The sequence below is a fragment of the Dama dama genome, chromosome 32 (genome assembly GCF_033118175.1).
Source record: "Dama dama isolate Ldn47 chromosome 32, ASM3311817v1, whole genome shotgun sequence".
Classification (NCBI taxonomy): Eukaryota; Metazoa; Chordata; class Mammalia; order Artiodactyla; family Cervidae; genus Dama; species Dama dama.
This window is the reverse complement of record NC_083712.1, coordinates 39,108,557-39,124,497: the sequence shown is the minus strand read 5'-3', so window position 1 is coordinate 39,124,497 and position 15,941 is coordinate 39,108,557. Positions and strand designations below refer to the sequence as shown.

At 42.1% G+C, this 15,941-nt stretch overlaps 1 protein-coding gene across 3 annotated transcripts in view; it reads left to right on the top strand.

Moving 5' to 3' along the window:
• Positions 1-15,941, top strand: part of NSD3 (nuclear receptor binding SET domain protein 3) — a 104,918-nt gene that overhangs the window by 81,806 nt on the left and 7,171 nt on the right. For 2 of the 3 annotated variants that reach the window (XM_061134731.1, XM_061134733.1), the window contains 6 exons: positions 1,013-1,169; positions 5,831-6,033; positions 7,031-7,143; positions 7,683-7,952; positions 13,179-13,295; positions 14,809-14,950. In XM_061134731.1, coding sequence (XP_060990714.1) covers positions 1,013-1,169; positions 5,831-6,033; positions 7,031-7,143; positions 7,683-7,952; positions 13,179-13,295; positions 14,809-14,950 — 1,002 coding nt within the window. The remainder of the gene's footprint in view (positions 1-1,012; positions 1,170-5,830; positions 6,034-7,030; positions 7,144-7,682; positions 7,953-13,178; positions 13,296-14,808; positions 14,951-15,941) is intronic. The other variant, XM_061134732.1, reaches the window with a different exon arrangement.

Below are 15,941 nucleotides of genomic sequence, written 5' to 3'. Positions count from 1 at the left end.
TCTATCTGATACTTATTTCATGCTATAAAGCAGTGGTTCTCAATATGATGTCAGAAAATATTACAAACAAAATTTTGAACTATGTTTAATATTTCAGAAAGTCTAACAGAATCAGCCATTTGTGCAAAATACAGTTGCATGAGTTTCTCTGTATTTGGCTATGACTTTAACAATTTAATATGATAAGACTAGTTTTGTTACTGGGATGTGAAGCTCCAATTGGCTATTCGATATTTCTGTAGTTAATTAAAACATAAAAAATAATTGTGGCTTTTTAAATGTTTTTTTTTTGTTTTGGTGGGTTTTTTTGGTTGATAAAATATTTGAAAACATGAGTCCATGCGAAAGGGAAAGGGGATCCTTGGTGATGAAAAAATTGCAAACCACTGCTATATAGCCTGTTTGACTTTTTTTGTCTTTCCTGAAAAGGTAATGATAATGTAATCACAAATTTAAGATCCTTTTGCTTTTTTGTATTCTTACAAGTGAAGAAAAAAGTAGTGGTCAGCCTATTGGCTATTTTCATTCTCGCTAATATTGTTATAAAGGGATTTAGTTTTCTGTGCCACTGGATTAAAATACAAAGATGACCATTATTTACTTTCTTAACTCTCAAGGAGAAGAAAAGAGTACATATTTTTCTGAAAATCTGTTCTCACATCTACTCAAGTCTAAAGATTTTATGCATCTATTTGTCATATGTTAAAGAGTCTTAACCCTCAGATAAATCAATGACTCAATAGTCCTCATTTCAGAGGGGTGAAGAGTCATATTTTTCCTACTCACAGTTCCTCACACGCTCTGAGTTTCTGGCCACTGAAGCCCTCTCTAGGAAGGACTGAAGTAGCTAAATCTGTTTATTGTCTTGTATTTTAATCCATCACTATAATATAACTCAATCCCTTTGTTAATTTCTCTCAATCTGAATCACATTTAATGCACTGAAAAGATAACTTTCTTGTCTCTCTCTCTCCTCCCTTCTTAGTTATTAAGACTGTTTGTTTGTTTCAAGGTGGGCGACTGCTCTGCTGCGAGTCCTGTCCAGCCTCCTTCCACCCGGAGTGCCTGAGCATAGAGACGCCCGAAGGCTGCTGGAACTGCAATGATTGCAAGGCTGGCAAGAAGCTGCATTACAAGCAGATTGTTTGGGCCAAATTGGGAAATTACAGGCAAGTGTTTCCAAGGACAAAGAGGAAGTATTCAGTCACTGTTGAGTAGTTCACAGTCTGTACAAGCGTGGCCAGGAAACAGGTACAACACAGCCCAGCCACTTCCTCAGAAAAAGAAAGAAAAGAAACATTTTTAGTCTGGGCTTTTAGAAGACTGGGAAGGTTAATGGTTGTTTGATTCCCCCACCCCCTTTTTTTTGTTGTTGATTGACTTTTGTTTTTAAGTTCTGAAAGTTATTTTATCCTAATGAACTATGGTACTAATAGGATTTGGAATAAAAGGTTTCATATGGATAGTGGGGAAGAATTTTTTTTTTTGCATTCTAATTAGATTTATGTTCATTTCTGGTTTCTAATGAAGTTAACAGTTTATATTCTGGCCAAAATAACTCTTTCTGCCCCTAAATCTGTTTTATTATAGTTCTAGCTAGACGCTCTAAACTAGCTGCAAAGAGGGAGCTTTTTAGAATTTAGAGAGAGAGGTTATTTCATTAGGAGCCTTTAGTTCTTAAGGGAATGAAGCAAGAAGTATGCATGGTTGCCATCATTTTATTAAATCTTTCTCCTCTTAAGAAACTTATTTTTAACAAATCTTCACGCCAAAGATACTGATATGTTTTTTAAATTTTACATTCTACATTTTGAGGTGTATATTATTTTACCAAGAAAATGGATACTATTCAAAAGAACACAATAAAGTTCTGCTTTTCAATTAGAATCCTAAATATGTTTCTATAGAATTTCAAACATGTTGTAATTTTTTTAAACAAGGGTTTTGTAATTTTCTCTGTTTTAAATATGCTGCTTGCTTACCTATTTAACAAACTTCATTTTTAGCTGAGATAAGGGGCATTGAGAAGCTCCCCTCCAACCAATTTTTTTAACAGATGACAGGAAACTTCCATGTTCTTTTTTCAAAAAAAATGGACAGTTTGACTATATAAATAATTTTACACTTTACAGCAAAAGATATAAAGTTTTAAAAGGCAAATATCAAACCAGGTGAACTCTTCTACTCTCAGTAAGAAAAGAAAAATACCTTCCTGAAGGAAAAAGGAACAGAGAAAGAGCCAGTTTGCAGAAGAAGAGCAAATGGAAAATAAACATGTGAAAAGTGCCCTGCCTCACTAAAAATGTACATGAAAAAAACAAAGTTTATTTTCAGTTAACAGACTGGCAGAGACTTAAGAGTACTAATTCTGTAGCTCAGGTGGGCCTGGAGAGACGAGGGCTCCTGTACAAGAAAGGCGTCATGTGACAGAACTGAACTGTGCACCCCTGGACCCAGCACTTCCCCTTCAAGGAATGTATCTAAGGAAAGACATTGGACAAATGGGCAAAAATGTCCTTATAGGGATGTTCATTGCAGTATTATTTCTAAGTGCAAAATTTTGAGGAATCCAGATGGTCAGTCAGTAGGGGATTTGTCAAATCCATATTGCAGGATGCCTGGAAGACAAAAGAAGGGTGGTCACAGTGTACAGTTAACTTCAGGAAGTATGTTAAATAGTACATAGATTATCTCTCCGTATACTTAGACAACTTGTAAAAATTGGAGATCTAGACATAATATGTTTGTATTATTACCTGGAAAAAACATCTAACATTAATAATCTGGGGCATCAGATTATAAGGAGGAAGCGTGTTCAGCTTTTCTGTTGCATATTTCTGCATTGTTTTAACTTTTAAAAGAAACTACACTGTTTTTTGTGTATAAAACTACATTTAATAATTTTAAAGGTATGTCTTTAATTAAAGTGTAGTTACACTGTTGTGCTAATTTCTGCTGTTACAGCAGACTGACTCAGTCACATACATACATACATTCCTTTTTATATTCTTTTATGGTTTATCACAGGAGATTGGATATAGTTTCCTGTGCTCTACAGAAGGACCTTGTTGTTTATCCATTCTCTACGTAATAGTTTGCATCTATTAACGCCAGACTCCCAGTTCTTCCCTTTCCCTCCATCCCCCTTGGCAACCTCAAGTCTGTCCTCTCTGTGAGTCTATTTCTGTTTTGTAGATAAGTTCATTTGTACCATATTTTAGATTCCACATAGAAGTGATACCGTATGTAGTGGTCTTTCTCTTTCTGACTTACTTCACTTAGTATGATAATCTCTAGATGCATCCATGTTGCTACAAGTGGCCTTTTTCATTCTTGTTTATGGCTGAGTAGTGTTCCATTGTATAGATGTACCATATCTTTTTCATTCACTCATCTGTCAGTGAACATTTAGATTGTTTCCATGTCTTGGCTATTGTAAATACTGCTGCTATGAACACAGGGGTGCACATGTCTTCTTGAATCATGGTTTTGTCCAAGTATGTGTCCAGCAGTGGGATTGCTGGGTCACATGGTAGTTCTGTTTTTAGTTTTCTGAGCACCCTCCATACTGTTCTCCATGGTGACCATACCAACTTACATTCCCAGCAACAGTGTAGGAGGGTTCCCTTTGCCTCACACCCCCACCAGGATTTGCTATTTGTAGACTTCTTAATGATGGTGATTCTGACTGGCACACAGTGCTTTTATAATTTAAAATATATATATATACTTTCCAGGAGGGGATAGGTACAGGTTTGACGAATAATAGATAAGATATTCCCAGATAAGAAATATCAGAAATAGTATAAGAAGGCTTTGTTGTCATTTGCTCACTGAGTTGTCTCTGACTCTTTTGCAACACTATGCACTGTAGCCCGCCAGGCCTCTCTGTTCATGGGATTTCCCAGGCAAGAATACTGGAGTGGGTTGCCATGCCCTCCTCCTCCAGGGGATCTTCCCAACCCAGGGTCGTCTCCCGCATCAACTCCTCATCTCCTGCATTGACAGGCTGATTCTTTACCACTGAGCCACCAGGGAAGCCCCAAGGTCTTCAGATAAATTTCAGAATGTTTCCTTTTTAAAACTTTCTTTTGCCTTTTAAAAAAATGTAATTGACATTATGTTAGTTTCAGGTATACAATATGATGACTCAACATTTGTATACATTGCAAAACAGTCACTACAATAAATCTAGTTAACATCCACCACCATATATAGTTACAATTTTTTTTCTTGTGAGAACTTTTTTGTGTGTGTTGAAGGAAAGCACACCATTTATGGCAGGGAGCCAGGCTAGGAGTTCAGGACAGGTAGCACCCAAAAAAGCTGAACTTTGATGAGAATGGCCAAGATTTATTCTCTTAGCAACTTTCAAATACAATACAGTATCATTAACTATAGTCACCATGCTGTCCATTATATATTTCCTTTTTAAAAAACTTTATGAATATGAAAATATATTTGACTTAATTTTAATACTTAAATTTTAATCACATGACATTTAAAGAGGCTCAAAGCAGAGGTCCCGTTCACAGGCCAGTGACATTTTATCTGCCTGATTTTATATCCATGGACTTAACTCCTAATGTATTTTTTCCAATCAGACCTCTCTGGGCCCCATGGAACTGTTTCTTTTCAGTAACTAGCTATTCTGATGTGAGGCTTCCTGGGGGAGACGTGGGCCTGGAACACGGCTGGCAGAAATCACACCCCCGTCTGTCTGAGCCAGTGTGTGTGGTTACCACATGCACCCCACATGTGGCCTTAACACGAATCAGAAATACAACCACTGCCCAGCCTGCTTTGAAGGGAACCAAGTACTGATTACACAGAATAGTGTTGTTTTTAACAATTTGAACACTGGCTTCTACCCACATTTTAATTAACCCATAGGTGAACATGGGGTGCTTTTAGGTGAAGCATGTTCATCGTTTATCTTCCCAATAATGTCATTCATTGTTCATTAAATAAATGGTCTTATTAGGCATGTATAAAATGGGACTGAAAAAAATTAAGTTTGTGTGCATCTACTGTTGGTATCAACGATCTTATGTACTACAGGGGCTTCACCCTCCAGTTCCTGACTTGCCCAGTTGCAGGAAATCTTCCAGTGCACCTCATAGGTGGTTCCCCCAGTGATCACTGTGGACCAGTCATCACATGAAGCATGATTTTTTCAGGCCTGTCCCAAATCCCACGTCTATTATGATCTAGGATGAATTAGATTCTGAAGTACACACTGATAAAAGCCTAGTACATTTGACCAGAATGTATTTTATCCTGGTTGATTAGAGAGTCAGAAAATGTCTGTTTGAATGGGAGCAGGCCTTCTTTACTACAGCATCAGTTTATCCTCAAATGACTCCCTTGACTGCCAGGAATAAACTTCTGTAGCTTGAAAGACAATCTTGGAATTAAGAATGTCACATTTGGAGAAAAACGTGACTTTTCCAGGACTGAAATCTGGTTTGGAATATTTTATTGGCCAATTCTAATTCTTAAGTTGTATTGTAGTTTCACTGTCAACCTTATTAGTATGCTTTATTCTTACAATATATGTACTTTTATAAATATCAAATATTAATATTTAAGGAAGAAATCAGATTGGGTGTTTAGGGCCTAGTTTGTTCAGTCTGTGTTCACCATTTCATTCATTAATTCGTTCATCAGTATGTTGTTAAATGACATGTGGTTTGGGCAGGATTAAAGATAAGCGAGGTGTTCTGTGTCCTTAGACTTGCAATGAAAATTACAAAGTACAAAACCGATGTTTTTCGGCTCCCGCCGGCCATGTAAAGCTTAGTGTGACTCTCCATCCTCCCGCTTTCAGATGGTGGCCGGCTGAGATCTGCAATCCCCGGTCTGTGCCGCTCAACATCCAGGGCCTCAAGCACGACCTGGGCGACTTCCCCGTGTTCTTCTTCGGCTCTCACGACTACTACTGGGTCCACCAGGGCAGAGTGTTCCCTTACGTTGAAGGAGACAAAAGCTTTGCTGATGGACAGACCAGTATTAACAAGACCTTCAAAAAAGGTACATCGGATGACGTTCACCGTGACTCAGAACCGACACCCCTGTGTTGATCTCTCCGCACTTCTCACTTGCAGAGGACATGTTTCTGGTGTTAGGGAGTTTTCACCAGGTGTTATGACCTGGGGTCCATAGTTTCCCGTCATCTTAGAACCACCTCACAATCCAGTCGTTTAGAAAAACTCGTTCAGTGTAGTAGACTGTGCTGTGTGTGTGAAAGAAGTTTCCTCAGTGATCTTACTACAGACGTAGAGATTTTTCTGGAAACGCAGAGTGTCCTTAATTAAGTGAAGCACCTTTGCCAAGTAAACACTTCCCATGAAGAGCCTTACAGCTGTTTCTGTGTAAAATTTTTTGTTGTCTATTTTTTTTTTAACTTCTTTTGCTGTGTATTGAGGTATATCAGGTCAACAAACAATGTTGTGATGGTTTCAGGTGATTCATATCCATGTATCCATTTCCCTCAAATTCCCCTCCCATCCGGGCTGCCACATAACCTTGAGCAGAGTTCCCTGAGCTACACAGTAGGTCCCGGTTGGTTATCCATTTTAAAAATGGCTGTATGTTCATGTCCATCCCACACTCCCGAACTGTCTCCCCACCCGCTGGCAGCCATTAATTCGTTCTCTAAGTCTTACCATCTGTTTTTGCAACAAGTTGACGGCAAGTTGAGCTTTCTGGGGAGGAGTGAAGTGAGTTTAAATCTGGTGCAAGGTGAAAAGCTGCTCTCCGGTTCCCGTGGAAACCCCTGACCACTGAAGGGGGGCCTCTCTTCCCAGGTGGCAGCTTGCACAGAGCAGTGCTCAGCTGTAACGTGTCATATCCCATCTCAGTGTCACTCTTTACTGGTGGTAAATGCTTCCTTCCAGGACATAATTTTAAACAGAAAACCTCAGATCCCATTCGGTGCATGGGGACGGCAGGGTAAAAACAACTCTCCTCGTGGTTTTTGTTTATTTGGTTTGGGGTGTTTATATGCCTTGTCTGGTCTTATTGGCAGCATTGGAAGAAGCTGCAAAACGTTTCCAAGAATTAAAAGCACAAAGAGAAAGTAAAGAAGCACTGGAGATTGAAAAAAACTCAAGAAAACCCCCTCCATACAAACACATCAAAGTGAGTCTTCACCCACGAAAACGCTGGTATTGGACAGACAAGGTGAAGCTGCTCTCTTAGTAGTTAGAAGGCCCCGACTGACTTGTAAAACCTTTATGCTGATCACGGCTAAGCATAACAACGTGCAGAACAACCTGACAGCTTCTGCCGGAGCATCCACTGGGAGCCGAGGCTGTTGCCCCGGGAGGGTGGGGGCTTTGATGAGCTTGCTCCTCAGCCTGTCCAGTAACCAACAAGAATGTAGGGATTTAGCCCCCTTTTTTCCAGAGAGCCAGAGCTGTTTTCAACTTTATGAAATCGTCATCAACTGGTAGGAGGGGAAAAACAGAGGATAAATGAGGACTCACATCAGGTTTTGGTATTTTTGTCAACTTAGGAGAGGCAGCTGTTAATCTCAGCTTACTCAACTTGGGAAATCTTGACCAGGATAAAGCGCCTTTCTCGGGGTGACCCCACGGGCAGTGGCGGGGCCAGGCGGACCTGGGTGTCTCCGGCGTCCTGTTGAGATTCCTCCCTCCCACTTGTGGTTTTGTTGCCAGGCCAACAAAGTGATAGGAAAGGTGCAGATCCAGGTGGCGGACCTGTCGGAGATCCCCCGCTGCAACTGCAAGCCGGCCGACGAGAACCCATGCGGCCTGGAGTCCGAGTGCCTGAACCGGATGCTGCAGTACGAGTGTCATCCGCAGGTGTGCCCGGCGGGCGAGCGCTGCCAGAACCAGTGCTTCACCAAGAGGCTCTACCCGGACGCCGAGGTCATCCGGACCGAGCGCAGGGGCTGGGGCCTCAGGACCAAGAGGAGCATCAAGAAGGTAGCGCAGGGCGGGCGGTGCTGGGGCGGCCCGGGCCGTGCCTCAGAGTGGCAGTGAGGGCTCAGGACACAGGGACTTGTCCTACCGTTCTGGAACTTCTCAGGTTGAGAGTTTGGTACTTCTGGAGCAAGTAAGAAATGGTTAGAAGAGCAGGCAGTAAAGAATCTGCCTGCAGTGTGACCCGGGTTTGGTCCCTGGGTCGGGAAGATCCCCTGGAGACCGCAGTGGCTACCCACTCCAGTACTCCCGCCTGGAGAATCCCATGGACAGAGGAGCCTGGCACACTGCAGTCCGTGGGGTCACAAAGACTCAGACACGACTGAGTGACTTTCACTTTTCCTGTGATCAGTCAAAAGGAGGAGAAGGGACATTGGTCATTCTAACCGAAATATTTTTTACTTGTTAAACAAACTAGATTTAACATAGGTAAAAGGAAAAATAGTAAAGTTAAGACCATACTGGACAGAAACTAGCAACCCCAGGATTTTGCTCCAACATCGTAATTAGCCATGAAGCCCCGGTCAAGGCACTTAACCCAGGGGTCTCCAACCTCTGGGATCTAATGCCTGATGATCTGAGGTGGAACTGATGTAATAATAATAGACATAAAGTGCGCAATGAAATGTGATGCCCTTAAATCATCCCCCCTCTCCCCCATCCATGGAAAAATTGTCTTCCACGAAGCCAGTCCCTGGTCCCATAAAGGATGAGGACTGCTGACTTAACCTCTCTGAGTCTCAGTTCCTTCATCTCTAAAACGGACATAATAAGCCCTGCCCGACATGTGTAAGAGATGTGGATAGTCTCAAATTAGATCGTATATACAGAGCAACTAGAAAAAGTTGAGATCTTTAATACTTATAAATTATCTTCATTCTTATACTTTGAGGTAATTCTTCAAAGCAGTCTGTTTAACACAGGAAGTGCATGCCCATTGTGGAAAACATTTTAATCCAAATAACTCAATAATTGAAAATCACCAATAAATCCTACTATTCAAACAGTGGCTCTTAACCTTTAGAGACCCTGAGAATCTTCCAGGGTCCTTGTTAAAATGAGTGTCAACTGAAATATTGGTGACAGGCCTAAATAATCTGTTTTTTAAAAATTTCATCTTCTCCACCTACCCCCCCAACCCCCACCATCACCTGCTGAAGTATAGAACTTGGAGCCATATTCTCTAAGAGAAGATGGGCCTAGTGGGAATTTAAAATTACTCCTGGCATTTTTCTGCCTTTAAAAAAAAAAATCACCTTTGTAATGAAAGGCTATATAACATAGAACAGAAACTCAATACAAAAAAGATAATAAAGAGTGAAATCCCTCAATTCCTGTCCTGCTTACCAGAGAAGACCATTGTTCATAAGGTGGTGTGTAGCCTTTTAGAACTTTTCTGTGCAGTTAATACACACAAACGGAGAGAGGGCAATAAAAGGAGACCATGCGAGTCCAGGTGGTGTGGCCTAACTGGGGTTGTAGTTGAGCAGGAAAGAAGTGGTTGGACTTCTGACGTTTCGGAGGTGGTGCCTGCAGGATTCGCCAGAGCGCTGGGTGTGTGGACTGGGTTGCTTGATCAAAGGCTGTCTGCATTTAAAGTGTCATCATATAGGGGCTTCCCCGGTGGTCCAGTGATTAAGAATCCAGCTTGCAATACAGGGGACACGGATTCGATTCCTGGTTTGGGAATTAGGATTCCGCATGCTACGGAGCAGTTAAGCCCGCGCCACCACTGCTGAGCCCACTGCCACAGCTAGAGTCCGTGCACCAAAACCACAACCAGAGATCCCACATGAGGCAACGAAGATTGCCATGCCACAGCTAAGACCCGACGCGGTCAAGTACGCATTTTTTAAAATGTCACCATATAATGCAAACATTTTGATACCATTTTAACGCCCTGCGTGTCACTTGCAGGTTTTAACTTATGGTTTCTGGGGAGTTTGTGGAGCCATCCTGAAATCTACCCAATTTAATACAGTGTTGACACCTTCTAATAGTAGTTACATTTATTCTAAACCATGTTCTAAGTTACTAAATTAATGATATAATCAAAAGAGAAGAAAATACCAGTCAGGATTACTCTGCCCTTTAGCACCTGAGGAATTGCTGGTGGAAGGCAGTTGGTCATTTACAAAAGAGCTGAACTTACATAGTCTCTTAACAGCATAGTCAAGAAGACTGTAGCAATGTGGAGAAGGCTTGTTGGGTACACTCAGAGACAGGAGCCCAGTGGGAGACTGAATGTACACCATCATCAGTCCCCTTCTTTTCACACATAACAGATTCCTAAAAACGTGTGCCAGAGTTAAACAAGGGACTTCCTGTTATGAAGTGATTTCTTTCTTAGAAATTAAAAACATGTGTGCTTGCTAAGTCACTTCAGTCGTATCCAAATGTTTGCAATCCTACGGACTGTAGCCCACCAGGCTACTCTGTCCATGGCATTCTCCTCAGGCACCAATACAGGAGTGGGTTGCCATGCCCTCCTCCTCTAGGGGATCTTCCCAACCCAGGGATCTAACCTACATCTCCCCCGGCTCCTGCATTGCAGGCAGATTCTTTACCACCGAGCCACTAGGAAAGCCCTAAAAAAAATTATATTAAATACTAAATTAAACTGTCTTTTTGCTGTTGCCTTTAAGGATAGATTTCTAGCAATTAAAAATTTATTTATTTATTTATTTTTGGCCATGCCTCATGGCATGGGAGATTTTAGTTCCCCGACCAGGGATTGAACCTGCGCCTCCTGCAATGGTAACATGGAGTCCTAACCACTGGACCGCCAGAGAAGTTCCAGATTTCTACCTTTTTAAAAGTTCTTTATTTTGTTATTTTTAACCACAATTGAATTCACAGTTAATGGTTTTAAGTCCAGTAAGCAACTCTTTGAGGCTAAAGATTTGTCACTTTTTAGATGCCTAAAATATTTCTTTTACAAAATAACTAGACACATTTATTCACAACCATATCGAGTTGACAAGACTTAACACACCTTGTTTGATATCAGCACTTTGTCTTTTCAGTATTCGCCAGTTTTCATAGAATAGTAAATAGAAACCATAACACATGGTTTCAGACCTTTAAAAGCCACAGAACCCTTTCTTCAAATGAAACCTTGACTTGAATCTCAAGTGTATCAGACAAGTAAGGTGGAGCAGATTTGGTCTGAATTCCCCTCTATTCCGTCTTCAGTAAGGAAAACTCGCCATAAACTAAAGTGACGCTAGGTGGCAGTGCAGCCAAGATGGCGATGAGATCTGCCTGGGGGGGCAGTGACCGGGGACAAGGGCAAGATGTTTTCAGCAGCCGAGATCCAAGTCCGAACCGTGTGAAGGGAAAGCCATTCAGGGCCTGCCGCGCACAGCACGTGCCTTGCAGAGCTGTCTTGTTACAGCGTCGCAGGCAGAGGGGAAGCACGGCTCCCTGTCAGAGCCTGTCCCACCGGTCACAGTAGGGATAGGAGCCCCCAGAAGCGCGCTTGTGTGGTAGCCAGGCCCAGCCGAGACGAGCTGCAGCTGCTTGAAGCAGACGGGCCCTTGCCCACGTCCCCAGTGGCCAGCTGGCCAGCAGCCCAGGCTCACCCACCATCATCTCCCTTCTCTCGTACCAAAGCCACAGTCTTGTCTTTTTATCGGTGGGAAGAGGCCAAGTATCCATACATAAGGGAGTTGGCTTATGCTCTTAATGACTCAGAATCAGAAAAGACACTACAGCGCATCTCTTTAGATGACTGATGCTCTCAGTTCTGGGATGCTGAGCGGTGAGCCTGGCTGCTGAGAACTCGGGTTGGGGACTGGGGGAGGAACACAGGTCTGGTAAAAACAATAGCAAATACATATTAATTTACTCCCTGAAGACATTTCTCTGCCTTGGAAATGTATTTTTAACACCCAGAAATCCTATAGTTAATGCTGTTGCCCTAGACTGAATCAGCCAAGTCTTCGAGGTGAAAGGGTGATTCATGATTATGCATTTATAAACATGAGAGGTTGAATGTATGGTATTTACACTTATTTTAAAAAGGGGCTTATTACTACACACCTGTTAGAACAGCAGAATTTCTGAAAAACAGTGACAATCCCATGGGCTTCCCTAGTAGCTCAGCTGGTAAAGAATCTACCTGCAATGCAGCAGACCCCGGTTTGATCCCTGGGTGGGGAAGATTCCCCTGGAGAAGGCAATAGCAACCCATTCCAGTATTCTTTCCTGGAGAATCCCATGGACAGAGGAGCCTGGTGGGCTACAGTCCACGGGGTCACAAAGAGTCAGACACAACTGAGCGCACACATGCCGCATGCTGACGTGGATGTGGGGAAGCCAGCTCTCCCATACATGGGGAGTGTGTGGTGGGAACTCAAAATGAGCCAGCCACTCTGGGAAATAGTTCGGCAGTTTTCTAAAAAATTAAACATATGCTCACCATATGACCCAGCATTTATCCCAGAGAAATGAAAACCTTTGTCTACACAAAAACTTTATCAAAATGTTCACAGCAGCTTTATTTGGTAATAAAAGCTTTGTTACTCAGCAGTAATGAAACAATAAACTATTGATACCCGCAACAGCTTGGCTAGATCTCAAGGGAATTAAGCTAAGTTTTTCTTTAAAAAGCCAATCTCTAAAGGTTACATATTGTGATTCCATTTATAGAGCACCCTCAAAATGATAAAACTATAGGGTTGGGAAAGGTCCTACTGTTTAGCCCAGGGAACTGTATTCAGTATCCTGTGATAAACCATAATGGAGAAGGATATAAAAAAGAGAGCCTGTGTGTGTGTATGACTGAGTCAGGCTGCTGCACGTCAGAAGTTAACACAGTGCTGTAAGTCAGCTACACTTCCATAAAATATAACTAAGAAAAAAACCATAGAGTTGGAGAACTAATGAGGGACGGAGGATGGGCGTGGTTATGAAGGAGCGGTTGGGGCATCTGTGTTGACAGGGAAGATCGGTATATTGATTGTGGTGGTGGCTCCCTGACTCCCCAGCTGGTAGAACTCCACAGAAACGCACGCGTGTACACATAACAACACATATGCACACAAATGAGTGCATGTGAAATTGTCAAAATCTCGTCCCAGTGTCAATTTTCTGGTCTTATTTTGTATCGTTCTATTTCCAGGAAGGTTTTGGGTAAATTCTCTTGAGTTACACATGTGGTATTTTGGAACGCTTTCTAATACAATACACTAATTGGTCCTCTTCATGTTGCATGCTCCTTTCCAGGGTGAATTTGTGAATGAATATGTTGGCGAATTAATTGATGAGGAAGAATGCAGATTGCGAATCAAGCGAGCCCACGAGAACAGTGTAACTAATTTTTATATGTTAACTGTTACCAAGGTAAAATTGCTTTTTTTTTTTGGTAAGAACAAAGGATTTTTTTTGGTTTAGTCTCATAGTCTTAGGTTGAATTCAGTTTCCTTCCTCTAATTCGGTTTCGTTTCAAGCAAAACATAATGGTCTGCAGGAGCCAGTATGCTTCCCGCTGTAATATGCTCATTATACCAGAATACAAACCTGAGGGATTGCCGCAGGTCACGTGACACGGCGCAGTGCGTGAGAGGGTGACCAGCAACACGGTTAACACACCCGGATTTGAGCCCCAGCTCTTAGTCACTGGAAGACCTGGTCCTCAGTTTGCTTATCACCAAGGGAGAGAGTCACCTCTGTGATTCTAAGTTACAAACCACCAGGAGAGTTCTGCTTCAGCAAAAAAATCCTAACTGTAAATCATTCTGTATATTTAGACTTTTTTTTTTTTAATGAGTCAGGAAAAAGGAATAGAGTCAAAAGAGACAGTAAAGCTTCTGATTTAATACATGCAACTGTGAATGTTACTTGAAGCACATCACTGCAAAACCTATTTTATTGAATTTCTCCAACAGTCCTCTGATTTATAGGTGACGAGAAACTAGGTCCAGCCATGAGAAATGATGTGTTGAATATCTTGTTACCGCTTAACGAAGAACCTGGACTAGTACCTGTGTTTCCTGTGTTCCAGGCTCTCTCTAAAACTGAATCAGAATAGTATTAAAAGAACTAGAAATCATTGAAGAGTATTAGTTTAACTGTTATGTCACTGAACGTTTTACCACTTTCACGAACAGATAATTTAGAAACATAAAATGCCATTTATTCATGGCTGCCGACTGCCCCCTTATCTCCCAGCCCCACTGCCGGTGACCCCTCCAGCCCTCCGGACAACACTGGGGGGCTCCGCCCTCCAGAGCCTTTCAGAATTATCAGAGTGTAAATTCAGGGAGCCAAAATGTTGGGCTTCTTAAGATACCTTGAACTTTTATATAAGTAAATGTAAACGACAAAGATTATATTCCAGACTCTAGCGTTTCCATCAGCCAAATCTCCAAGTCTTCGTGCAGAGAAGTGTCTCACTTCTCCTCCCTCTCTCTTTGTGGCCTAAGTTCTCATCAATCAGTGCCCCCAGCCCCACTTCTCGCTCAGAGCAGGGGGAGAGGGCTGGCAGCAAACCACCATCATCCCCGTCTCAATTAGCGTCCCAGCAGAGCGCGCTCTGCTCAGAAAATACCTTTCCTTCAGCCCCACGGCCAGCTGACCTTCTAAGTGGCGTTATCTGCGGTCTGTTTCTAGAAACAAACTTTAAAAGAACCCAGACTTCACGTTGTCTTACTTGCTCTGACCTGGTCTCCACGTAGAGAAGAGGACTCAGTCACTCGCCCCAGGAGCACATCTGTGAAGCTGTAGGTGGTCAGGCCTCGGCTGGCGGCGCCCGGTGCTGCCCTGTGACTCTTGCCTGAGTTGGGGGTTTCTCCGACACGCTGATGCTCAGTTTTGTGTCAAAGGAGCTCTCTCTTCCTTTCTTTTCTTTCTGAAGGACCGTATCATTGATGCTGGCCCGAAGGGAAATTATTCTCGCTTTATGAACCACAGTTGTAATCCGAACTGTGAAACCCAAAAGTGGACCGTGAATGGAGATGTTCGCGTTGGGCTTTTTGCTCTTTGTGACATTCCTGCAGGTAAAAGGAACTTAACTTGCTCCCTCCCCCAGGACACTCTTTAAGTTTTGATGCTCACGTATTTATTCAAATAAGATAAAGAGCTGTGTTTAGAATTATCTGCCATTAGGAAGTAAAACTCTATATCCTGCAAAAGGGAGATTAGTAGAAGTAAATTCGTCCTCCAAATGATTGCTGTCTGTGTAATGTAAGCAGATGTTTAAACTTTTGTTTTCTTTTTCTTTTTTAATTTAAAGTAATGAGCCTGCGTTAACATCAGCTGGTTTCCTGGCCTGTTTGTGGGAGCTTTCTTGTTTTGTTTTTTAGTTCGAAAGAGCATTCTGTTACAAATTAGACATAAAAAGCTTTTTGAAGCAGTCATTGCTTTTATTTTTCCTTACCCATCCACCATCATAACAGCAGAACTTAATTTCCCCTTTGTTAGAAAAATGGGTGGGAAGGGAAATGCTGTAACTGAAAGGGATTTAAACTGTGTTTCTAGCGCTCACTGGATTGCTGAGGCCCAGCCAAAGGAAGCTTTGGACCTCCTAGTTTGAATCCCTGGGTCTTCGGTTTGTATAGTAAACCTGCATTTTGAACTCTTTTTCTGATCCTAATGTAAGATTAGCTACTTACACATTAGCTACTGAACATGGTATGGTTGTGACAATTCCACAGTCATATTGTTCACTTGTACACTAGGTGTGAATTTGTTTTAGAAAAAGAGGCCCGAACTAGAGCCCATTTTTCTTGAGCACAGATTTCAGATTCTCAGTCTCTTTCATGGTGTTTGACCGCTTCAGTGGAAAGGCTAGGATGGCCTTTGTTGTTTCTTTTTGCGTTAATCGTTGGCGGGTGGGGATGTTTTCCTCTAGTTTTGTTTGTTTGTTTGTTTTCCTTTCCCCATCACTGCCTTCAGTGTGGAACAAGGAAGAGGGAAGGGTCTTCACGTCAGAATTCTGTCTCTTTTTTCAGTGTGAGGCTGTGTCTTTGATGGCTTCTCTCTTCCCTG